Source organism: Heliconius melpomene, chromosome 13 (assembly GCF_056956725.1).
Source record: "Heliconius melpomene rosina isolate 202511_hmr_F chromosome 13, ASM5695672v1, whole genome shotgun sequence".
In the NCBI taxonomy this organism is placed as follows: Eukaryota; Metazoa; Arthropoda; class Insecta; order Lepidoptera; family Nymphalidae; genus Heliconius; species Heliconius melpomene.
The window spans coordinates 148,479-174,439 of record NC_140401.1 but is presented as its reverse complement, the minus strand read 5'-3'; the positions used below and the strand labels follow the sequence as shown (position 1 = coordinate 174,439).

Genomic DNA, 25,961 nt, shown 5'->3' with positions numbered 1-25,961 from the left:
GTGTATACACTTGTAAGGAGGAGATCGGTTTTTAACGCTAACTAAACTTTCTCTAAGTTTACTATAGACGTGAGCGCGCGAGGCCAATATCATTATTGCTCAAAATCATTACATATTAAAAGTAAAATAATTATACAAATGAATACTTAACAATCTAAATAGGTTGTAACAGGCGTTAGTGGTGAGAGAGCTTTGAAGATTTCCAAGACTTTAATTCCGCTACCTCTCTTCGCCGCCGAGAGCTGCTCGCAGCATCCCTGCTGCGGCCTGCCTGCCGGCATCTCAACGAGTTGTTCAAGTTTTCTTCTTCCTGGCATTAATCCCGGCTATTGCCAGGGTCTGCCTTTCTACTCAACCTACTCCACTTTGCACGGTCTTTTGCGAGTTCCTATTCAAATTCAACATATTCTTTATTCAAATAAACTTATTTTAAGCACTTTTTAATCATCGAATGAACATATGAACAAAAAGCTACCACCGGTTCGGAAGGCAGTTCTGCTAAGAAGAGCCGGCAAGAAACTCAAGAGTTGCTCTTTTCAAAATCAATGGTACAATCTATTACATAAGTTGGCAGCTATCCTGCATTACATTCAATAGACATTAATTCCATACATGTTTGTCCTCTACCATTTATACCCCTTTAAATCGATACTGTAGTAGTTTCTTAGATTATTTATTATTAACTGAATAGAATTTTTTTGTTTAAACCCTATATTACATCTTATATTATACATATATTCCTTTTTTACGCGTGGCAGATGATACCTGTTTAGATATCGATTATAATTGCTAACGCAAAAGTGCGGGGTTTAATTCCGCACCTCCACACGCACTATTTCGTAGGAGGGAACGGAATATTTTAATGTTTCTGTCTACTTTTTGTATGGTTCTGTCTATTATGACTGAATTATGGCCGAAAATTGGGGACGGAGTGTCTTGAGACTGGGTTCCCTCTGCCTTCCCTCCTGGATGCGGAATAAAATGTGAAGATGAAAAAATATATGTTTTATAATTTATATATTTATATACGTACATGTAAATAGAGATACAATATACAATGTATGCATCGCAAACCTAATGCGGTTACACCTAAATGTGGCCAATGGAGTTGGTCAGAGCTGGCCAATGTCTATACGATAATATATTTAATAAAAATATTATAATGAACTTGATTTTATAAATAGTGTCCATTTAGTCTGTAAGTGTCTTCACTCCACATTCTTCGAACCCGATGACATACTGTGTTGTCTTACGACATATGCATATATCCTACACTTGTCACTCGACGAGGTACTGTCTTATTAAAAATATATACCTAGAAGTTTTTAATTCTTAAGTTGACAGATCTGAGATTTTTAGATTAGGTATAGCACATAGCACGATCACTTCCGAATTTATCAAATAACGTAAACCCATTATCATTGCCCCTACCTTATAGGTGATATGATACTTACATTCCAAAGAGATCAAGATGCTTTTAAAAACTAAAACAACTTACTAATTCAAGGACCATAAATGACAGCATTAACTTTGCGCATATCTCTTCTCCTATCGGTGACACATTTGAAACAAACAATTATACTGTAGTTGGAGACAGTAAAAATAATCCTGCGGCTTCAGCAAATGGGGAAAGTTTTTCTATTTCCTGCTTCGAAGGGGAGCCGAACCCCCGACCCCTCTGTACGAACCTTGCATTTAAACGAGTTTCACCTGTTATATCTCATAAGATGGGGGAGAGTATCAATTAGAGGTCTTGAGTCATGTTCAGATTTTTAACGCCTTACTTTCTTTTAAGACGCAATTGAGGCAGGATTAGGAAGTTTCTGACAACAAACCAGCACGTTAATCATTTGTCAGTCAATGTGCTTAAAGTGCTTAAAATGTTTGTGCCTAAAATATTTTTGTTTCCTGCTCTGAAAAAACAAATGTAGCCTTATGTTCCATCACCTATATGTAATCATCGCTACTTATGCCAAAATTATTGAAAAAACAAAAAAAAAACACATTTATTTATTTAAAAAACTTATAAACAATTTTTCATAATTTTTAGTGGATTCGCATTTGTAAAAGAACTAGCTTAACTATTTATGTGACTTCCTATATCTTATAAAACAAAGTCGCTTTTCGTGTCTGTCTGAACTTTCTAACTCTTCTTCTTCTAAACCACCCAACGGATTTTTATGCGGTTTTCACCATTAGGTCGAGTATTTCTCAGAGAAGGTTTATATATAGTTTATTATTTGTATATTCTTATATAAATTAACATAAATACGATAAATGTGTATAAAGTCCTACCCGTTGAGACACTTTCGCGCATGCGCTGCTTTAATGGTAAGTACTACATGAAAATAATGTACTGGAGTATTGTTCCTCTTAATAAGATCTACAGAAAAGTCCGGGACAGCATATTTTTATCTTTTAAGGATAACGTGTAGTGATCATATTTCTGTCTAAAAATAGTAATTTCAATATATTTTTTATTGTGTGGGATATTTTTCCATAATGGTATTAATCCTTATCCTTTAAAATACTTTATTAATTTTCTACGTTAAACGAAGATAAAATTTGCTGTTAACACTATTTCGAAATTGCGAATAGTTTTAGAGAAAAACGCATTTAATTGTTGACACATCACGCCGTTGACACATCAGCTGTATGTTACTCAAGTTTTACTTATCCCTTACTCTCAGCATATAAATAAGTATATTAGTTACGTTGGCCATTTAATGTAGATCAAAACTGTCTTTTATTGTTTTTCATTTTAATAAGTACTTTAGAAGTTGTTACAATATCAAAACATCCTTGCTGCGAAACGCGCCCCGCGATGTTTTGCTTATACAAGCGCGTCATGAGCATTCATCGGTGGTTCAGTGGTAGAATGCTCGCCTGCCACGCGGTCGGCCCGGGTTCGATTCCCGGCCGATGCATTCTATTTATTTTTCCTCACAGGCAGCCACGTAGTGCTTGCTTTTCATCAGGGACAGAATACCCTCTTAGGCATTACCCACAAGCTCGAAAAAAAAAACCCGCCTGCCTTTATAGCAACGAAGATTTGATGCGTTTGCACGTATTGGATAATTGGAGTTGAATGTATTATTTCAGTGCGATATATTTGGTTTCATATTCTTTGTAGTAGTTATTAGTAGGTAGGTTTTTGTTTATAATTTCTTCCGTTTAAAAATAGTCATTTAAATATATTTTAAGAAGTACTTGAAAAGATTAGTAGCACAGATTTAAAATTACGGTACCTACTAAAAAATCCTTGCCGAGTAAAACAATTGGAAAATCCTTATTGAAACTACGAAAATGCGGGTTGCATTAGAGTTTAATTAATTTTCACATTATCTTAAGTGCTTTGCAAACATACATTATATGAATAATCCAGTAGTAAAAGCGGGCGAAGCCGCAAGGGGGTCGCTAGTTAAATTATAAAATTCTGGAGGGCATTAAGAAAGTATTTAACAGTACGCATTAGAGTTACCCATCCTCAGCTTTTCGGATGGGTCCGAAAAGTTGAAGATCGAGTTTGGTGGCGAGAATTGGGGAAGGCCTATGTCCAACAGTGGACAAAAGATGGCTGTTGATGATGATGATTAGAGTTAGTTAAAGTTGCTAACTGAGATTACTTAAAACTTCATCGGCTATATAATAGCGCAATGAGATACCGTCTGGCTGCTAACAAGTAGCCGATGGTCTTGTTCGTTACCCACTTATCCCACTTGGGGGATGAATTATTTTCTGTGGCTGTGGTAAAGTCATAAGCATATGTAATTCATTCCCCCGCATATAACAATCGAACCCACAACCAACAATTCTATGTAAGTGCTTAGTGCTCGTCGTCACGAAGCTATGACTTCCTCCGCTGCAAGCTCTGAAAGCTGCTGAGCAGAACAGATTATCACCCGCTGTGTTATCCACACAACAAACACCCGCTGCTATATTGTTGCAGATATACCTTATTCACTGCCATTTACACTCTCGCTAACGATACTGTCCAAGCGATTAAGAAATGTACATTTGAATTACAACTGTATTTGAGGAAGTTTAAAATAACAATAAAAACAATTTTAAGTAGTAGGAGTCGGTAGTGAGTATTAAATAGTAGCGTAACGGTAAGTTAGCCCGACCGTAATTGACTGACTGTAAAGCCTGACGGTTTCGGGTTCAATTTCGTTTTCGGGGAATGGCGTAACAAGGCGTTGAGTTGCATTAGTCGACAAGGAAAATTTAGAATTGGGCGGTGCATAGGTATCAGAGTGAATTATCAATGTTCCTTCTGTTTCATTTTTATCTCTGAAATTGTAAATTTATTTAATTAATTCAATAAGTTTTTAAAAAAAATAGGTAATAGGTAAAAAGTAGGTAAGTAAATAAATCTCAAGGAGCGTATAATAATTCACGAAAAGCGGAACCATGTCTGACCCGCCAGGGGCATTTAAATTTTGGGGTAAAATTCGTAACTTCCCGCCAAAATCGGGACGCTGCTCCTTCTGTTGCGTCACGTGATGTACTATCTCGAAATTTGGCGGAACTTTGGAGGATAAACATTATCTCCACTCTCCTACTATTGTATACCAATGCGTGCTTCAACGAAACAAATAATAATAAACTCTACATTTATTTTTTTAACTTCAGCTTCATACTTTATATATTGCAGAGTACGCAGGCCAAACAACAGAAACAGACCTCCACATGACACGGGCTTTGTATACCTCTTACACCACGGTCACTGCCGTCAACCTCTTCATCCATTACTTCCGAGGTACCTCATGTGGCTTTGATGATCCTCCTCCAGCATCGTTTACTGACGAGAAGTTCAAATCGTGCAAAATAACGATTCTCTATGGATACCCTCTGCCCCAACTTGGCGACTTAGGAATGTAAGTCAAGAAAGTCCTCCACTATCATCGATAATGGGTTCTCGAAAACCAACCGAGGTTCTCTCCCTGCTCTCTAACCACTCATTGTGGTTTCATAAATATTTCTTTAACTCTTTATTTATCAGTTCAATATAATATCAAGTCAAATATATATAATATACAGCTGTATATTATAAGGTTACTCCAACAGTCGTGACACTATTCTTTCGCTCGAGATGGGTTCATAAACGGCGGCGGCGGCGGCGGCGGGGGCGGCGGGGGCGGCTCACCGAGCGACACGGGTGATGTATGGCGATGCTGTCGCTATGTTTATACGTGACTATGAAACTGCTATAACCAATTTATATCGTCGTAGATGGTTCAGTATATAACGCGTACAAGCGTACCAACATATATGCGTACTGACGACAGACGTATATAGTCATGAAGTTTGGAAATTTGATTTTGTACATTGGTTGAAACGTGGTGAACGGAATATCCGTTATCAGGTTGTCGATTATATTTTATTACACAGAACAAAATTCCTTTTTTCTTCAAAAGAAGTTCTCTCTCGTGTAGTTCTCTCTCTCTCGTTATACATACATATATAATATATGTCTTAGGTACGCTAATAGAAGACAGCAGTCATTTTGGCAAGCTCCAGCTGACATCGCACGAGCTGATACGCTTTTGCAAAAATCTAGTCTCATGGAGAACTATTGGATAATAGTTTTCTGTGGTACTTACATGACTAAATACCTCAATATTACCGTATTATTTGTTTAGATAAGATTTTATATGAAAAATTAATATAAGAAAGTGAAGGTCGTACTAATAATATTTGTACGTGTATAAAATATTTATTTAAGTTCTAATGTTTGAAACTATTTAAAAAAAACTCCCAAAGCTTATTTATTTATTGAACCCCAGTGTATCACGCAAATAGCAGGATAGGCAGAGGAATCCTGAGAACCTAGTGTTCCCGTTCCCCACTTTCCCATTTTCCGCCGAGGTCTTGAGTAGTTTTTTAAGTTAATTTAACAGGCAAATGGCAGAGGCGGTAAGCAGTTATAGATGCACTAAATAGGTTTAGACTTAAGGTGTTTGTTTATCAATATAACGGTACCAACATTATTGTTTAATACAAAATTAATAAGAATTATCGTGCGTTATATGCTAATATTCTCAATCAGATAATATATTTTTTAATATATTCTTGATAAGTAATGAATATTCCTAATTAACGTTGCTAACTGTGCACAGTTGCTTTAAATACATAATACCTTTTAAAAATTCCTCAACACGTAAAACAAGCGAACAGTATTCAATACAAAATTGCACCGAACGGTGTTTGGAGCGTTTTCACTTACAAAAGTAATAAATCTCCCGTAACGTCCTCCTCGCGCCGGTGGCGGCGCGGCGGGGCGCATTGCGGCTGACCACCGGCCGGTGCCCGCTGCCCGCTGCCCGCTGCCCGCTGCCGGGTACTCTGTGATAATGTGTGATAGAGTGATAAATACATACTTTCCTTAATCAAAATCAGCTATTGTATTACAACAATATTTTGTATCAAAAAGTGTCTTCTCTGATAAAATGAAACTATCTTAAAGTGCAACAGTCCGGTTGCACGGTATACCTATCCGTAGTCCGTCGCCGGCGATCCACTCTCCACGAGAGCGTGGGTCGTGATGGTTGTTTGTTACTTGAGGAAGTGAAATGTTCAATATTTTTATTTTGTCCTTCTGGAAGAGAGGCAATGCTAAACGTTAAGGCTGCCAGGTTCCATGTGCCCGCCCTGCTATGTACGGGAGAAAATGTCAAAGTAGAAAAAAATTATAATACAATTAATGTTTAATTGTATGTTTGATCTTTCTCTATTTTTACGTTTTTTTTATTGTATAGTTTTACTTGTTAAATGAAAAAAAATATAGTAATATATCAATTTCATGAATAGTTTAATTTGTATTTAAGTGAATACAATGTACTGTATAATTATATTTAAAATTTAACGCAAAGAAAGTCACAGACAAAAAGTTGTATATTATAGAATTGTATATATATTTACATATTCCGAACCATTCTCCGTCTTCCCATAAATCCTGAGCGTCGAAGCCGCGACAACGGCTATGGAGACTATTTTATAGCGCTATAAATATTTACGACATATCACATACCAACGCGAGCTTGTGACTTTGTTCACCTGTAGAGTGCTTAAAAATGGCTAAATATATATATATATACTAAACTATACAACGTCTTCTGGACTCCTGGACTCCGACTCTGGTGGTAGTAGGGCAAACGGAACCTACTATTATAGATAATTTTTCGAGGCATTACATGTTGAGTGGCGGGGAACTCAACGCCGGGATTTTGGCTTCGTGCCAGAGTGAAGAAAATGAAATTATTAAGACATAATAAATCATTCCCTCGAGTGGGGATCGAACCCACAACCGTCGCATTACAGTCACAGCCAGCCAGCCAGCCAGCCAGCCAGCCATGACGGCCTCTATCTATGTCTATCAGTATAGATTAATTAAATAAATACATATAATAAATATAATCGTTTCTCCGTTTGAAAATGACGCGACGTCTGCCAAAATTATAGAAATTCAAACACGTAGAAGCTTTTTAATAATTTTATTTAAATATAAAACTCTAGCCCGTCTCCTTATTGCAATAGTAACAATGTCACTCGTCCCGCTAAATGATCCAATTTCAGTGATGCGGTTACTTGGTTAAGTCTGCTTCACTTCACTGTTATATCTCCGAACTAGACGCTGATCTGAAACGACTCGGGATAGTTCAAGCCTAAAGCGGACTTGACAGATTTTCTACAATGCATGAGAATGGTAGACGAATGAAATTGAACTTAGGACTATGTTTGTTTCGACTTAGACGTAAATCGTAATCTAGCTCTTTCCCCTAGAAATTTCTAGAAATCTAAGGAAAAACTGGAGGTAGCTTAGGAGCACGTGCACGGAGCACTAAAGGAGATATTCGCCCGCTCGACTTCTGTCTAAAGAAGACAAAGCACACCGACAGCTTTGTTGCTAAGCTTAGCGTCAGGCATTGAGTTCTACTACCGCGAGATGACCGCTGGCGTTGTTTCTCGGTAATCCATAGTCGAGTTCGAGACAAAGACAGCACCCAGGAGATCAGCTTTCTCTGTCGCCGTATAAGCCGTATAAGTCATTCTCCATGCGTAACGGCGGATGCAAAGGCTGGGTGAATTTGCCAAGTGCAGTCTTTTAGAGACGCGCGCGACAAGTCGCTAGAGTTCTGCGACTGTGGTAATCGCATCAATCACACACCACACTCTTTACCAAACAGTGGTCTAAAATCACTAAGGGAGTATCGCCGGTAAACCGGTACTGTTTCGGGTGTGAAGTTAGTAGAAACTCCCTACCCTACCGAATATACATCAACTTTCTAAATTAAGTAGTTTCGTCCGTGCGTTGTCTGCTAGCCCCTTGGTGACGGAAGTTTTACAAAAGTCCTTAAGATCTACTTAGTTTACATAATGATTGTAGACTCTTAATCCCTTTCAACGAACATACATTTATAAATAGGTATTCAGGTCGTAAATTGAAAGTAGAAAACGGGGTGTCTCTAGTCTTGACACGGGCAGGCTCCTCTGCCTTCCCTTCTATGGGTGATAAAGCTTGAAGCGAAAAAACTATTGTTTTCCTGGTATACTCAGACAAGTGACAAATATTATTCTGCTTACATCGTGTGAAAAAGGATTATGCCAAAATGCAGCGTTGTATTGCGTCACTCAACTACACAATGTATCGAGAGGTCCGCGAAAAGTGGGGAACGGAGTATCTGATGTCTTAGTACCAGGTACCATCTGCCTACACTGCTATAGCCATGATACAATCGAACTACATCAAAAGCCAAAATATCTATATCAAAAGTAAAATATACATATGTATGTATATGTAATCCCCAATTTATATACAAAAATCGTTGAAACAAACTAAGAACACGGTGCATCGTAATGTGCCCATCAGCGGGATGTATCCGAGGATGATATGTTCTTTATCATGTCTCAAAAATCAGATGTGAGGATTATGTGTAACTATCTATTAGTAATCAGATTATGTGTAACTATCTATTTCTTTTTTAACAGGTACGTGTGTGTGGTTGGGACTGGATTCTTTCAATTCCTGCCCCTGGTGAGAAGGCAAAGCGCAGCAATAAGTTCCATTACTCAACACCCCATGTCTCACAAATTAACCGGAAAATGAAGAACGGAGTGTTTATACATCGACTTTAAAGTTTCTATTCGATGCTTCATTGGTCGTTGAGATTTGAACTTGTTGTTGATTGAGAGTGATCTCACATTGTTACAGATAGCTATACGAGCTGCGTAGGTTCATTTAGATAATCTGAACGGCTTGTGTCAACAGATACGCTCACCTCAGCTTAGTTAGGCTAATACAGTATAGAGCAACTGTCAGTTGACTTACAATGCTCTGTGGTGTAATAGATACATTAAGATGGGTCGGTAAGCTTTGTAGGTAAACATTTCTGATATCTAATATATAATATACTCGTAGGTATTGTATGACACTCTTTTCCCTTTAAGATACTTCCATTACTCACTTTCCAGCGGATTCTGAAAGTATTGCGAGTTGAGTGGCGGAATTCAACGCCGCGCTCTATCTCGTTACAGGAGTGAGGAATTGAAAATATGAAATATTTCATTTCTTTGAGTGAGAATCCACCTCATCCATTTAGTGTCACACGCTTGTGTCCCTAACCAAAAGGGAGCTCGTTAAGCATTCGGCTATTAACATTGCATCTCTACTTATTACGCTATTACCGGTAAGTGGCGGCCGAGTAGCTGCGTCTCTGGCGGAGATACATAATCGTTACCTCGCTATATAATGCATGGGCACGTGACGCGCTGACGGCCCGAAGCTTAGCTTAGCTTAGCTAATTGAGTGGTGAACGGCCGTACAGGGATATCTTAGATTTTTATTAAAAACTTTTAATTAGAGGCCTTGATATAAAATTTTATAATTTTATTTATAAGTATAAATATTAAATAAAAAGTCAGCAAATTTAAAAAAATAAAATTTAAATATTTAAATTCATAAGTATCTATTATTTTTATAATCATATAGAAATCATACAACAATCATATATAAAACATTCAAAGTGTAGTCGCCTGGTTAAAGTTGGATACAATTTTCTTTAGCATCATGATGTAGCTCACCTGTAGCTCGGTAGGCAGAGGGGACCTAGTATTAACATTCTCCATTGCCCATTTTTTGAGATATTGCATGTTCAGTGACGGAACTCAACGACCCGCTATGTACTCTTACCAGAGCTAGGAAAAATAATTGATTCTCCCAACATGAAATCGAATACAGAATCGTTGCGCTTGCAGTCTGTGCCGCTGCACCATGACGTCTTAACCTCTGAATACAATTATTAGCACAAGAACCTCAAAAACTTATAATATAATAGTGAAGCAGTGAAAACAACAAGCTACAACGTAAACACTCGTATGTATGCGCGGTATCGTCTTAACAAACTTGGATAGCGGTCGGTAGGCGGGCCACCCTGCACCAGCGACTGAACTAAGCCGTACCTAACTTAGTTTACCCGATACTAAGTTTATGTAACTTGATGTTGATGTTCAGTCAGTGGGACGCGGCAGTGGGATAACGCGGTCATGGGTTCAGATGTCATGTCACATACCACATATGTGGTGGTGGTTTGTCCTGATATGGACACTTTGGATGTAGATATAACTTTGGATTTCGCTTTAAATAACCCTACTTAATCAACCCTTTCCAAAAACTAGGAGCCATTTTCCGCAGAATTCTGGAGGCATTGCGTGTTGAGTGGTGAACTCAACGTCGCGCTTTTTGCCTCGATACCAGAGCGAATATATATTAAAGCAAATATTTCGTTTCCTCGAATGAGGCAGGCCCTCCAATCCTCCTCTTCCTCAGGACCGTGGGTGCGTGGACCGACAATCTAGTCAAGGTGAGGGAGAAGCCGCTAGATGCTGGCAGAACTAGACCGATCGGCGTGGAGATCCTTGGGTACATATAGGTACATTCACTATATCATTATTGGGTCTCGCTTCGTTTCTGTAAACACAGAAAAATCTAATTTAGATATAACTAAATATGAAGCATTACCTAATATAAAATTTGTTGTCCAAAAAGAGTAAAAATTCTTTTAAAATCATCCATTTTCAGTGCAGACTGGAAATAAATACCTACGATTCCTTGAGACACTTCCGTGTACGACTCATACTTCACCTACGTATACGAGAATAATCGTATTCATCTAAATTATTGATGATAAACCAAGTAGATCGTTGAGTTTCACTTTACATGCAATGTTCCGAAGTGCAGTGAAGGCAGAAGTCGGAGAATGGAGGTTCTTAATACTAGGTTATCTCTGCCAAGGAAATATGCTTTATATATCGTGAAGCTGCGCTGATATTAACGAGGAGCAAAAATCTGGTTCTTTTAACAGAAATATACATTTTTAAATGTAAAAAATATTTATAAATCTTTTAGATTTCATATGCTCTGTTAAACTAGGCAACTGCGGAAGTCTACAAAAATGTATGTCTCATTTACAGCATATTATGCAGAAAGACAAGAAAACATGAAAAAATGCGACATTTCAAAGTAAATATGCATATAAGAAAGAATAGCAAGATCGTATCAAAGGCGCTCGAGACGTAATTACATCCCGCTCTTCCGTTTATTAATGAAACTAATTAAGCTGAAATGCACCGCCCTCCCCTCTCCCCCGAACACACGCATTTTGTAAGAAAACTTAATTATACTTTGTATTTAATTAGCGTCTCCGTGCCTTTTAATGTCACCTCGGTGACTTTAATTAATCGAAGCCAAGTTCGTTTTTGATTCCTGAATTGTAATCTTGTTAGACAAGTCAAATATTAGTAACATCACTCGCCTAAACAGACTACTTACTACTCTCGATTAAACTTATTACGCCACTACACTACGCTTCAAGTTAAGATATATAGAATATAGAAACTCTCGTGGCAGTGCGTGGATGGCGCCTGGCGGTGAACACGATGGTTGTGTCAGTATTGCATGGAGGTTTTCTAGGGAGCGTAGGGAGTACAAAAAGAGTATTTCTCGAAATATTACATTTCTTCATAGTTCAAGCAAACGAAGTTTCGGTTTTCTAGTGCCATGTAAATAAAAACACACATTTATACGAAATCCTTGTATTAAGTAAATAATTGAACAGTTTGATATATCCCAACGTTAAATATCAGTTTAGTACACGAATAAAGCTTTACGTAGTTCGTCGTCCGCATCACTATAGACATATGAGACACTACTCCACCCTTGTTTATTAAGAGATCCATCTTGTAGACGATCATCATTATATAATCGTAAATGAGCACAGCTTATACAAAATGAATGGTTAAATCTATTTAAGTATAGAAGATACACAAAGAAATGGTAAATAAAATTTTAAAAACTATTTTAATTAAAACTATAGTATAGAATAGATATTTTCCAATACATTTTTTTCGTTTGTAAAAAAATACACTTCATTTAATAATAATAAATTTCTAGCTACATAAAGCTGAGTATCACCGACCAATCCTTGTCGTCCATATTTCATTACAATTTGTATAAAAATAAAATAATATTCATTAATAATCAAAATATTTTTCATTTTTCATTCAAACATGCCGTCGTCGTGACGCAGCGGCTCAAAGGTGTGACTGTAACGTGACGGTTGTGCGTTCGATCTCCACTCGAGAAAGTAAAATATTTATTTACGTTTATATTTCCATTTCTTCGCTCTGGTGTCGAGGCAAAGTGCGGCGTTGAGTTCTGCCACTCAACACGCGATGCCTCCAGAATTCGGCAGAAAGTGGGGAACGGAGTGCCTTTACGTGAAGCTGATTTTTAAAATATTAAATATTTCATATCCACGAGCGGGAATGTCGCGTTAGCAGTCACACGCTTGCGCTCCTGCGTCACGACTGACCTCAAACTACATTAAAAAATCTTGCTTATAATAAAAAAAACTATTGTCTAAAAACTATCGTTTTTTTCGATAAATTTAGATTAGTTCCATTTCATCTATTTGTTAAAACAACAGCAGTGTTGGGTTCCACAATATATCGAAAACTTTTTGAAGTAACGTAAGTAGTCATCGTTTATATAAATTATTTATGATTAAAAATCGTATTATTTAATTAAAATAGTAAGTTTTTAGTGATAACCATTAAATAAAAAGAAAATCTACTTTCTTCGCTTTCTCAGGCATAGGTTCTCAACATTACGGGTGGAGCAGTGGAACCCAACTGAATTTGAGCAACGACAATGAAAATAGTTAAGATAATAATATTTTTTATACAAATTATATTGAATTTTGGCTCGATTCACACTAGTAATTTATTAAATAAGGGATCGCAGGATGCTCTGTGCCCACTCTATTTTCTGACCTCTTATTTAGCTAACAGGGTTCAAAGAGTTGCTGTCGATGGCAAGATATCTCCTGAGTCATTAGTCAGTGAGGGGATCCCACAAGGGTTTGTTCTTAGTCCTTTTCTTTTTAATATTTACAAATGATTCAATCATATTTACTAGGAAAGAACCATGAAATACTAAAAAGTATAAATAACTTTCTATTGAATAGTTAAAAAAATAAATGTATAACTTTTAGAACATCTAACACAAAAATTGTTAAAGCCGATGTATTCTTAAATGGTAAAGCCGTAGATCCTGTTAATTCTACGTTATATAAAAGAAATCAAATCAGCTTCACGCTGTATCCCGCGCACAACAGGGTACGCAGAGTGAACCTAGTGTTAAGACACTTCGTTTCCTACTTTCTGCCGAATTCTGGAGGCATTGCGTGTTGACTGACTGAACTCAACGCCGTGCTTTGCCTCGACACCAGAGCGAAGAAATGGAAATATAAACGTAAATAAATATTTCACTTCCTCGAGTGGGGATCGAACCCACAACCGTCGCGTTACAGTCACACCCTTGTTCCGCTGCACCACGACGGCCTGATAATTGATTTGAAAAAGTCCCGCCGAGTTTCATGCGCCAGTTCTTCTCGGGTCTGAGGCATTAACTTTAATGAACTGATGTTAAATTGTTTGACGTTCAAAAAATGAAGCATGTAACTTCTTATTTAGAATAAGAAGTATTTGGCTTTGACTTTAGACTTTACGTGAGTATCTGAAGTAGCACCACACATATAGTTAAATGGTTAAATTAATGATTTGATTCATATTTGATTTTTAATTTTTTTTATATAAATATGCATGTAGGTTCCCGTTTTACTAAACGAGAATAAGATGATTAAGCATTCCCTTAAGACAGATATCAACTCACATCCCGTTTATATATGTATACAGAAGTGAGTACACGCACTTAGCAATTTTCCCGAAAAAAAAATTTTTTTATATTTAGTAACTAATATTTTAATATCAAAAAATTAAGATGTCTCTAGTGTGCATCAAGTCTTACAATATATGCCTCCAAAGCTTTCTAACACCTACACGTACAAAAAAAATTTAAAATACTTAAACTAAATAAGATTTAAAATATTACTCACAATTATAATACTATAGTATTATAGTACAAAATAATTAATTGTTAAAATTGAAGTTATATTTATATAAATAATAAAATATATAATGATTATAATGTACCAGGTAGTATAGCGTAATCACATAAATCCGTGAAGAAAAGGTCATTGACATCGAAATATCGAGTAAAACATCGATTTACATATAAAAAGATCATAAAATTTTTTTGCAAGCTGAAAAATTTGAGCAAGTGACCCATTTCAACCTTCTCCTCTTTTAATATAAATTCAATTATTATTTCATAAAGTATCTAATTATATTTCATTACTTTACAGAATAGTTAAGTATTCATTCAATTCTTATTTTTTAAATAAATGTCATTTGTCAATATGATATTTGTATCCACTGTCGACGCAGTCCTATCCTCGTATGTATTTTATATATTTATGAACACACAGAGACAAAAATCGATATATCTCAACTCTCTTTTTCCCATAGAAATGTTCTAAAGTGTATATTTCGATACATCTACCTACATAATAATTGTAAGCACCCAAATAAGCCAACACTTAAATTTTTCGAAATACCCTCGTATACTTTAATTTAATAACTTATTTATATAAAAAGAAGCTCCTCTTTATTTCGTATGCAGCAGGGTTAGCAAAGGGAACCTACTGTTAAGACACCCCGTACCTCACGCACCGCCCAATGTACGAGACAGCGTGTTGGTGTTGTTAGCAGAGTGAGCCAATAAATACATATTAGTTCCCCCCGAGAAAGGATCGAGCCGATATATACAAAATACAAATGTTCAAAATTATTTTTGTAGTACATACGTAGATATATATAATGTATACGTTATGTATAACTCACAGTGTCGCTTTATTAACTTTTATAACTACAATTTCAGTGTTACCATATTTAAATATATAATACATATTTTTTTATGTATATACATAGATATAAAGTACAGCTATCAACAACGTCTAGAAATATTATTTTACATTTATTATCTTGTACACAATAAAAAAATCTTTTTTAATAATATTGCTAACTTATTTAAATGTTCAAGCGGTAACAAAATATACATTTTTAATAATGTATTAAAAATTGATTCACATGGAAGTCATTTTCATCATTTGCTCAATATTTTTAAATATTTAACTATTTATATTTATAATTGTTTACATTCCTACAATTTATAGGTAGGCTAATACAGGTTATCTGTGCTGGACGAACATTTTTGCACCATATTCCAGTAATTATTACTTACAAACATCCATACATATACATTTAAAATGTTGCCACTATATAATTGTAATTCTAAAGATAAAATAACGAGTAATATTTTACAAAATTAAATAGGGGCCACCCGTGTATTAATTACTACCTTAATGCAATATGTTTTATGAAAAATATATAAATAAATAGCTTCACGCTGTAACTCGCATATCGCAGGCTAGGCAGAGGGAACCTAGTTTTAAAACATTTCGTTCCACACGCACGTGCGTGTTTGTGCCAACAATTGGGCCGTCGCTAAAGAGGACTTAATACTATTACTGCTTGTAAAAACAAGTTATTTAATAATTGATTAGAGTCCATGACGCAGTCGCATCTGTTTGGCGTTGAGTTCCGCCGCTCAACGTGCAATGCCTTAATAATTCGGCGGAAAGTGAGGAACGGAGTGTCTTAGCACTAAGTTTCCAGGTTCAGGTTCACTCTACATATCCTGCTATGTGCAGGATACAGCGTTAAGCTAAAAACACATTGATAGAATACATTTGGCTCTACCCTCTATAATATATACACGAGTATACTACACAACGTTTTACTACTGTACTCTATATAAATATATGACTGTGTTAAAGGAGAAACGTACTTACTATCTTTACTTACTATATTTAATGTTCACTACTGGACGGTCCCCAATATATATAAAATTTATTTATTTTTATACTTTGTGCATTCATAATATACAAATGTTATTAAATTATATATTATTAAATGTGTATTTTTTCGAACAACGATTTAAAGCGACAGTGAATTATTATTAATATTACAGTTTTTATGTCAAAAATTGAGCATTTGTCACACAATTTAATACTAAATTTATATTGTTAATTATTCAACATTCAACGAGATTGGATTTTATTATAAAATATCAAAAAAAATATGATATGCAAAATCAATTATTTATTTATTTTGTTTATAATAAACTATGCCGTCATTAAAAACTATTGTTTAATTTTTCCAACATACACAAATATATTTTCCGTTATTATTTATATGACATTATAATTAAGCAGCAATATTATAATTATTTTTTTTATTATAGTATGTACATAAAGATTTTTTCAAAATTTGGCACATTTTTTAAAAAAGTTTAATCGTAGTTTGCGACTTACAACCACTTATCAGACTTACAGTCACATAGTACAAATATAAAATGCTCATAAAACTGTTTATTATTTTTCGAAAAAATCCTTTAAAATGTGTATGTATTTAAAAAGATGTCATATTGTGATTTAGCAGTCAATAAAGTAGGTAAAATTATATAGTGTGACTTTGTTATATAGATAAATATATATATATATACCTATGATATAAAAATATATTTAGAAACGCCAATAAAACTTCTCTGAATATTTTCCGTGGCGAGTAAGTATTATTTGTATAGATATAAAATAATTAAGAAACGAATTCTTCTCTAAAGATAGATCTGTTTGTCTCTAACACTCAAATAGGTGACATTTGTTGCTACAACAGGTTCTTGCATAGAGCGAGATAGACATACACATTGATATACAGATTGATACAGGTGACCTTGCTAAAACGTTTCTTTTATGTAAGTCAATAATTATATATCCGTCTCGCTCTAACATATGTATAGAAAGATGAGCGAGTGAGACAGCTAGTCTCTTCGAGGTCGCAGCGAATATGTTTCTGGTTGAAAGGTCGGGGGACATTGTAAGTGCGGGTATTGCTCGCCGCGTTGACTTTCCTGTAAATTAATAAGCAAATATATCATGACCGTTTTTTGTAAATTTTTCATCTTAATGCTGTATCCCGCATTTAGCAGGCGAGTTAGAGGTAGCACAGTGTTAAGACATTATACCTCGGGCATGTTACAGTAGTGTTTGTTGAGTGACGGAACATTACGCCGCGCTTTGTTTTATTACCAGAGCAAGTAAATGAATATATTTTTGAGTGATATAGGAAAAATAGATGTGGTAATTCTACATAATAAATTAAATTTGGAGTTGAGGCCAATCCTGGCGCCGCAGCACAAAACAAACATTAGTTTTCTACTGAGGGAAATCATTATATTTACTTTTTTGATTCGGTCAATAAAATTTAGTGTCAAGCTCTGTCCGACATAATGTCTTAACATTAGGTATTTATTATTTTAAATTAAAAACAATTAATATCAACTTGAATAATTTTTTTAATGAAATTTTATTAGAATACCTGTCGTTGCAAGTCACGTCGTGTCACTCCAAACATCTGTCGCAACAGCGACACACCCCCGCTCCCCGCGCCCGCCGCACCAGCGCTCCCGGGACTCGTGCTCCAACTGGACTCACATTCGGATTCTCATTAGATTTCATATTTTAATAATGGGAGTTTAATATGTTAGAAACTTAAAAGTATTTGAGTTAAACATTTTTATAAACATGAGTCATTATATGGCTTTTAATGATGAACCTAAAACATTAGGATTGACAAAATTTAAATTATAATTTCGTATTGTCGTATTGAAATATATAATATTGCTGTTTTTGTTGCTAACAACAATAAATTAATTTTTAACAAAAAGAAAAACTAACTTCTAACAACGAACTAAAAAGGGAAAAATAATTTTACAAAGATTTTATAATTTTGAAATCGGTGCCAAGTAAAACAAACAGGCAGACAGGTTGTAGCATTAGCTAGAAAAAAAATGCAGTCGAATTGATAATCTCCTCCTTACAGAAATCGGTTAAAAAATTGATGTTACTTTTACAAGGGTGGCTTTAAAATGTTTCTCAAAAATATAACATAGTTTATAGATAATAAATAAAAGTAGTATACAAAAAAAATTAAATACAAACCTATCATGTACCACCGGTGTCGAGGGCATGTGTGGAGAACCAGAGTGCACCTGAAACGATCATCATATTGAATTAACTAATAATAAAATACTTTTATAAATTAGTATTGTTTATTATATTTTATAGGTCCATGGTCATATATTAGTAGATCTTTAAATGGTACGGAGTGATAAAAATAATTTAAATAATATTATTTCCCCGCATGAAGATCAAACTCACAACAATCACTTGACAGTCAGATATTGACCCCCTGCTATTTTTAAGAGGAAACCGAAGATCAAAGTGTCTACGCGGGAGACAGGCGACAGCGTGAAGTTGTGTTTTTACGTTTTATTAAATGGTATACTAACTCGATCCGCCCGCCGCAGCGACCCTCGTCGCGCCTCTCCGCGGTCCTCTTTACTCTCTTTGCTTTCTCTTTCCTCTGGGTAGACTATCTTTTCGTATCTAAAGATAAATTAAATTTGTTAATTAGTAGTTTTTGTAGTAAAACGTTAGGTTACTTTTAACTTATTTAGAAAACGTATAAAAATTTGAACGTAGCGGGATTTGAACCCGCGCCTTTTGTAAGCCGTCGAAGCGCTCTGGCCATAAAGCTAAATGTTTTTATCAAGCTAAAATTCTTATACGCTTGTTACAACTTATATCCTTAGGAAGAATTCCAAGAGGCACGGGTTCAAATCCCGCTAGGTTCAAATTTTTATACGTTTTCTAAATAAGTTGTCTTTCCTAAGTATACAATTAGCATTTTAAAAATGTTAAAAATACTTTTTTCTTGTTATTTTTGAATATTTTCAATTATCACGCTATATCCTAAATGTACCAGGATAAGTAGAGGGCACTTAGTGTAAAATGTTTTGCATCCTAATAAAAAGTATATGATTTTCGAGATTTGTTATTTATTAGAAAATCCTAGGCCTTAGGTGAAGAGGTGCGAGTTCAAATCCTGCCGAGTTAAAACTTTTATATGATATCTAAAAAAACGTATTTGCTTATAAATTTTCATGATTGCAAATATTTTAAGGCATTCACCCGTCCTTTCCGGCGACGGAGAGCGGCTTGCCAGCGGCGGGAGGGGCCAGCACGGGCGAGGGTGTGGGCGGGGGCGGCAGATGGCGCGCCTGCAGCTCCAGCACGGGCAGCGGTAGGTCGGCGCTGGACACGCCGTAGATGACGTCGGGCACGATAAGCTCGAGGCGGCGCTGCAGGTCGCCGTCCTCTCTGTTGTGAGGCGAGCCCGATAAGCTACCGCGCCGTTTCCCGTTATCGGTTGCACTGTGGGCGTGGTTCGACGACGCCCCGCCCGCTTTTTTGTTTATATTGTGTCCTTTTGACACCACGCCCCCTTTCCTTTCGACCCCCATTAAGACGCGGTCAGTGTATACTTGCTGACGTTCCTCTTCCTGCTTTTTTAACATAAACTCCTCGAGTGTCACGAAACCGATTATATTATCCGTTTTGTGGGTTTTCAGTTTCGGCACCTAAAATCATTGATAGAGGATGTACATCAATTTTAGACATGCTACCTCAAAACTGACTGTACTTTTCCATAAAAAAGTTAACACAATAAAAACATCGAAATTATATTTATTTATTTATTTCTTTATTTATATTATTAATTATTATTAATTAAACGTAATAACCATAACTAAGCCATCACACATAACATAAATAAACGACAATAAATAAAAATAAGAAAAGAAAAAATCTTAAACAGTACGGTCGAGGAGCCGTGGCTGTCTTGAAGTTACGTGGATATTTGCATTTTTGAAAGCCTAACTTGAGATCGGCCGCGACCCGTCGACCGTGCTGAACTCACCGTAATAGCAGGCTTAGTAACGAAATCGCTTTTCTCAAAGTCCAACAAGTTGGGATTCGACGCGTGTATGTAGTTGATAGGCTTGGGCAACTTGGAGGGCGCAGGCGCGGCGGCGGGGGGTGCGGGAGGAGCGCGCCGGTAGCTGCGGTAGTGCTCGGTGGGTATCGGCACGTTTATTTGTTTTGACTGTGGAAGGAATAGTAACATATAGAATTTTTACAATTTAATGTGCTATTTGGTTGGACAATATTTAATAAATAGCATTATTTTTTTGGCTAAGTCGTAACTGTACTTGCACTGTATATATATAGTAGCGATATATTAATTATGAAATCTTGTTACCTGATATTTAAAATTATTTAGGAATTATTTGATTTTTAACGCAACAGTTATAGGATCGACATTTATTCAAGTCAGACTGATTCAAGATACTGTAAGGATGCAGGTATTCTTACAGTTGCTTCCTAATTTATATATTATAATATTGTCTTTGTCCGACAAAATATACATTGTCGTAGTAAACATAGTGACAGTCATACGATAGGAACGAGAAATAAAGATAAAATTGTTACTCCAAGTTTTCGCCTCCAAAAAGTTAATAAATCTTTTATGGGTCTGAGCATACGTGTATATAATAAAATTCCGCAGTGTATTCTAGGTTGCCACTTCCAAAATTTATAATATCAGTAAAAAAAATCTAACAAGTAAAGCTTATTACACTGTTCAAGAATATTTAGAAGATAAACATGTATGGAATTAATGTCTATTGAATGAGATACAGGATAGCTGCCAGCTAATGTAATAGATTGTACCATTGACTTTGAAAAGAGCAACTGTTGAGTTTCTTGCCGGCTCTTCTCAGCAGAACTGCCTTCCGAACCGGTAGCTTTTTGTTCATATGTTCATTCGACGATTCAAAAGTGCTTATAATAAGTTTATTTGAATAAAAATTATTTTGAATTTGAATTTGAATTCGAGGGCTCACGGCTTTGCCAGCTTGTACTACATAATTATTTATTTTCTAACTTTTGTGATCTAATAACATTATTATTTTGCATATGGATATTGTTTTAAAATAAAATAAGAATTGAATAAAACACTTTGTAGCAATATAGTCGCATGCTATAATTTATATTGACATATTTTTTTTTATAAAGGGATTTATATAAAGGAGAGAATGTTAAGAGAAGTTTGTCATTAGTGAAAACTTTAAATTGGTTAAGAACATTTATGAGATTAGAATGCACAAACTCATAGACAATTCGACAAACAGACAAAAAAAAAACATATTAATTATTTGGATTTTATAACATTTATAAATGATTCCAATTATAGGCCTTAGGCTTATATATGTCACTGTAACATTATGAACACGGTTAGTTTATAATCTTACTCGTCAATTTAAAAACAATTCGAAAATTGTGAACCGACACTGTCAAACGCAAAAATTCACCATAGAATTAAAAAACTACTACAGTAGGCTCAATATATGTAATTAGTACAAAATATCTTTTATGTACCAACGTCAACGCAGCTACAGATTAGGCGATTTCTAAGTGCAAGTTGGGTTAGGTTAGGTTGGAAATCGGCTCGGATAGTATCGGCTACATGGCGTATATGCGTAAATGCATATCGTTAGAAATTTTTAAATTTAAAAATAACTAAACTAACCTAATCGAACCTGCACTTAAATATCCGTATACCTGCGGAAGTGTTAGTATAAAAATACCAAAGTCACAGTATATAATCTTAATTCTTAATTGTTTATTTTTTATTTTCGAATATATTAAAAAAAATATCGTCAGTACAAAATATTTTATATCACACTAACGGACGCGCGCAGCTTCGCTTGCTTACTTAGGGGTGAATTCTAATAAACCATGAAACATGTGTTCAATTAAATATTTTTAAGAGTCTGAATTTCTAATTTCATAAAAATCGGTGGCGATTTAAGAATTTATCCATACAAACTTTCAACCCCTTATTTGCACCTTTAGGGGGAGAATTCTAGAAAACGATGAAACACATATTCAATTAAATACTTTTCAAAATCTAAATTTCAAATTTTATAAGAATCGGTGCCGATTTAAATTTTTTCCCATACAAACTTTCAACCCCTATTTCAGCACTTTAGAGTTTAAATTTTTCAAAATCCCTTAGTCTGTCCAAAGTTCACGTTTCTACGCACAGCGGTTACGGCTGTGCGTGCGTCTTACCTCAGTCAGTGAGGACAAGTCCTTTTATATATATAGATAATAAAAAAAAAACATTTTATTGACACTTTTTAGATTCACAACGCGTATTGTTCGATTGTGCTGTAAAGGCGACCAATCAGGGCCAGTGTTTAAAGAGTTCTCAATTTACAGTTTTTATTATATTTTACTGTATAGTTTTTAACATTTTGCATATTTACCTTCCCACTTTTATCTTCCTTAGCCTTCGTCCTAGAAAAAATTCTCAAATATTTCCTATCTAGGCTCGTAGAAGTTGATTGATTGATGTTTTCCTGCGACTCGCTCCTGCCGGCGCGATGTGTTAACTTCTTTAAAGAACCAAACTTTGATTTTTCCTTTTCCTTCTGACTCTCTCGTTCTCTGTCTCTTTCATTTCTTCTCTCTGAGGACTCTGCATCTGATTCAGTTTCTGAATAGTCCGTTTCGGAGAATTGTTTTGATAACTCCGTCTAGAACGTAAAAGGTTACATATTAATATAACATCACAACAACATTACAATGTTACTATAATATTTGTATTATATTATAAATTTTCTTTCAATTTACATATCAACGGAACGATAGCTAGAGTATATCGTATGCTTAGCTTTATCTTTTGAATTTCCAGAGATTTTAAAGAAACAAGCACTATAATACATTTGTACAATTCTTTTGTTATAGCTATTATTATTTTGGTTCTACTATTTGGAACCCACGTTATAAAACATATATTAACTGTTTCGAAACTATTTAAAATAAATTCCTTTCCTAAACGAGCCCTAACGATTGTTTTATAACTCGTCGATAGAAGATTAATGAGTGACCATCTTTTAATATTCAACATAATAAAAAATCATATAAATTCCCCGCCGTTCCTTTTAAGCTGTTCCGTTTTAACCGACTTCTGTAAGAAAAGGAGGTTATCAGTTCGGCTGTATTTTTTATTATTATTATTTATCTTTTTATGGTTGTTACCTCATAACTTTTGACTTGGTGAACCGATTTTGATATTTTTTTTTATTTGAAAGGTAGTGCTTCCCGTGTGGTCCCATTTTGTTTTGTCCATGTCTGACAATGGTATCTATGAGAAAATCACATAAGTCTTAAATTTGCTTTAGGTATGTGCGCGACAAATAAACGAATAACTCAATGTCGTGCCAACCGATTTAGATGATTTTATTTTATTTGAAAGGATACACTTCAAGGATAATATGGTGTAAGTTTAGTTAGGTTCCGATTATGGGATCCGGTCAAAATTGAGAAAGTTAGTTTTTTTTTTGTTAAAAATTTAATTATACTGTAATAGTTACAAGGAAAAACATTGTTAAAATTGATGTTAGAAGTGAGATTCCTCATCGTTGCATTTCATTTCAAACAACCTAAAAAAAGAGTATGTTCTCATTTTCAACCGACTTCAAAAAAAGTGAAAGGTTCCCGATTCGCCCGAATATTGTTTATGTATGTTCTTGTCAATATACGTGTAATGTTAGTATGCACAAAAATAATACCTAATTAAGTGAAATTTTACATAGGACAACCACAACCACTCGCTTAAGAAGCATCATTTTAAGATATACCCGGAAACTCGATTAGGCTGTGCACTATTTTAAAAAATGTGGAATGTTTGTGAATTTCATATTGTTTGTTTCCTTAATAAAAAGAAATAAATATTTAAATAAATGAAATCCTATTGATCTTATATCATATATCAATAATGTCCCATTACAAGAAGTCAAGAACACAAGAGATCTTGGACTAATTTTAAAATCAAAATTGCAATTGATATAAAGGTTAATTTTGACTATATAAGCATATTTTATAATTTCTGTACTTTTAGTACAATTGTATCCGTGTAGCTCGACAGGTCGTATTTGGGTAGTACCTGCGGCGCCGCGGGCAGCAGCACGGCGCGCTGCAGCAGCGCCAGCCACGCTAGCATGGCAGCGCGCTCCGACGCCGCGAAGTAGAAGGCGCGCCCCGTGTGATACACCTTGAACGCGTGCGCGCGCGAGTGTACCTCGCCCGCCGCGCTCGCCGTGAAGCCCGCCAGCTGGATCATGCACGCCGCACGCGAGCACTGCAACACACGCGGGGACTGTCGTGAACACTGTGTGTGCGCGCACTGAGTGTGCACGCGCAAACACACACTCACCTCGGCCGACCTGTAGGCGTAGAGCAGGTTGTGCGTGAGCAGCAGGTGGCGGGGCGCCCAGCGCGCCTGGGCGGCGCCGCGCCCGCGCACGCGCTGCCACACGCGCCCGCACGCCGCCGCCGGCGCCAGACAGCGCGCCGGCACGTCACGCCGTTCTACACGCACACACATACGCACTCATACATACATATATACGTGCATTTTCATTTTTAAAATATTTTAAAATAAAAATTAAACCTACTCTTGAACGTATAAGAATTTCGACGTAGCTTGATGAGAACGTATGGTTTTGTGGTGAGAGCGCTTGAACGTTTTTGAAGAGGCGCGGGTTCAAATCTCGCTACGTTTATATTTTTATGCGTTTTCTAAAAAAAGTATTTTTCTTTTTTAAATGTGGAATAACAATTTAAATATAATAATAAACTATATTTAATGTCGTACAGATACTGTCCACTCATCACAACATAAATATACAAAAATATACTCACTTGCCAATATTGAATTCTTCTTCTTCAAACTCCTAGACTTAGAAGATGGAAAGAATCCTCTAACGACACTACCAGAAGGCGAGAGGGCACCTGTTTTAAGGGAATCCAACCCACTCCCTTCGCTGGCAGCACCAATCACGATCGATGGAGCGGAACTTGGCACGGAAGGGGCAGTGTTTGGTGATAAAGGGGCGGTTTGGTTTGATAATGATGGGACGGAGGCTGCAGTAGGCGGCGGGTCAGGGTCCCCGTTGATGGCAGGTAGTTCACGCCTTTCAGTTGATAGTAATTTTATATCGTGTTTTGTTATGTGACGGAGTGGGACTGATATCTGAAATGATGGAATATTTTGTATATGAGTAATATTTTGTAATTAGGATTTAAATCAACAAAACGCCTTTGGTAGAAACGAAATATGATGTTAGAAGCCGAAAATTAGATTTATCTTCATCTATAATATGCATGTACCTAATATGTTGTTTATTGAAACAAAAACTGTTGAAATCAAAGTTGTTACTCTGTAAAGACAAATTTATTTCATATAAATGAATATTACAAATTGTATAGGAAAGCTTCTGTCTGAAATACGGCTAATACTGTGGACTGGAGTGAGAGAGTAAATATAAGTGAGAGAAGAGGAGCGTGCCCGCCGCTGCCGTATAGGCGGCGCCGTGACTACGCGTAATGTAATGAAGCGGTTTCCCTCCCATATAAAATATTATTACTCTATAATTTATTAGTATTAAAGTTTTAGAATAAGGTGCTTTG

The 25,961-nt window shown here is 35.8% G+C and overlaps 1 protein-coding gene across 1 annotated transcript in view; it reads right to left on the bottom strand.

The window, feature by feature from the left end:
• Positions 1-12,077: 12,077 nt before the first annotated feature.
• cnk (connector enhancer of ksr) overlaps positions 12,078-25,961 on the bottom strand; it is a 36,878-nt gene continuing 22,994 nt past the window's right edge. The window contains exons 11-20 of the mRNA XM_085196765.1: positions 25,194-25,524; positions 24,706-24,860; positions 24,436-24,630; positions 22,754-23,023; positions 20,341-20,526; positions 19,554-20,002; positions 18,872-18,968; positions 18,522-18,571; positions 17,899-18,004; positions 12,078-17,431 (exon numbers count right to left, since the gene is read on the bottom strand). Of these exons, the coding sequence (XP_085052891.1) occupies positions 17,342-17,431; positions 17,899-18,004; positions 18,522-18,571; positions 18,872-18,968; positions 19,554-20,002; positions 20,341-20,526; positions 22,754-23,023; positions 24,436-24,630; positions 24,706-24,860; positions 25,194-25,524 (1,929 nt within the window). The 3' untranslated portion in view covers positions 12,078-17,341. The remainder of the gene's footprint in view (positions 17,432-17,898; positions 18,005-18,521; positions 18,572-18,871; positions 18,969-19,553; positions 20,003-20,340; positions 20,527-22,753; positions 23,024-24,435; positions 24,631-24,705; positions 24,861-25,193; positions 25,525-25,961) is intronic.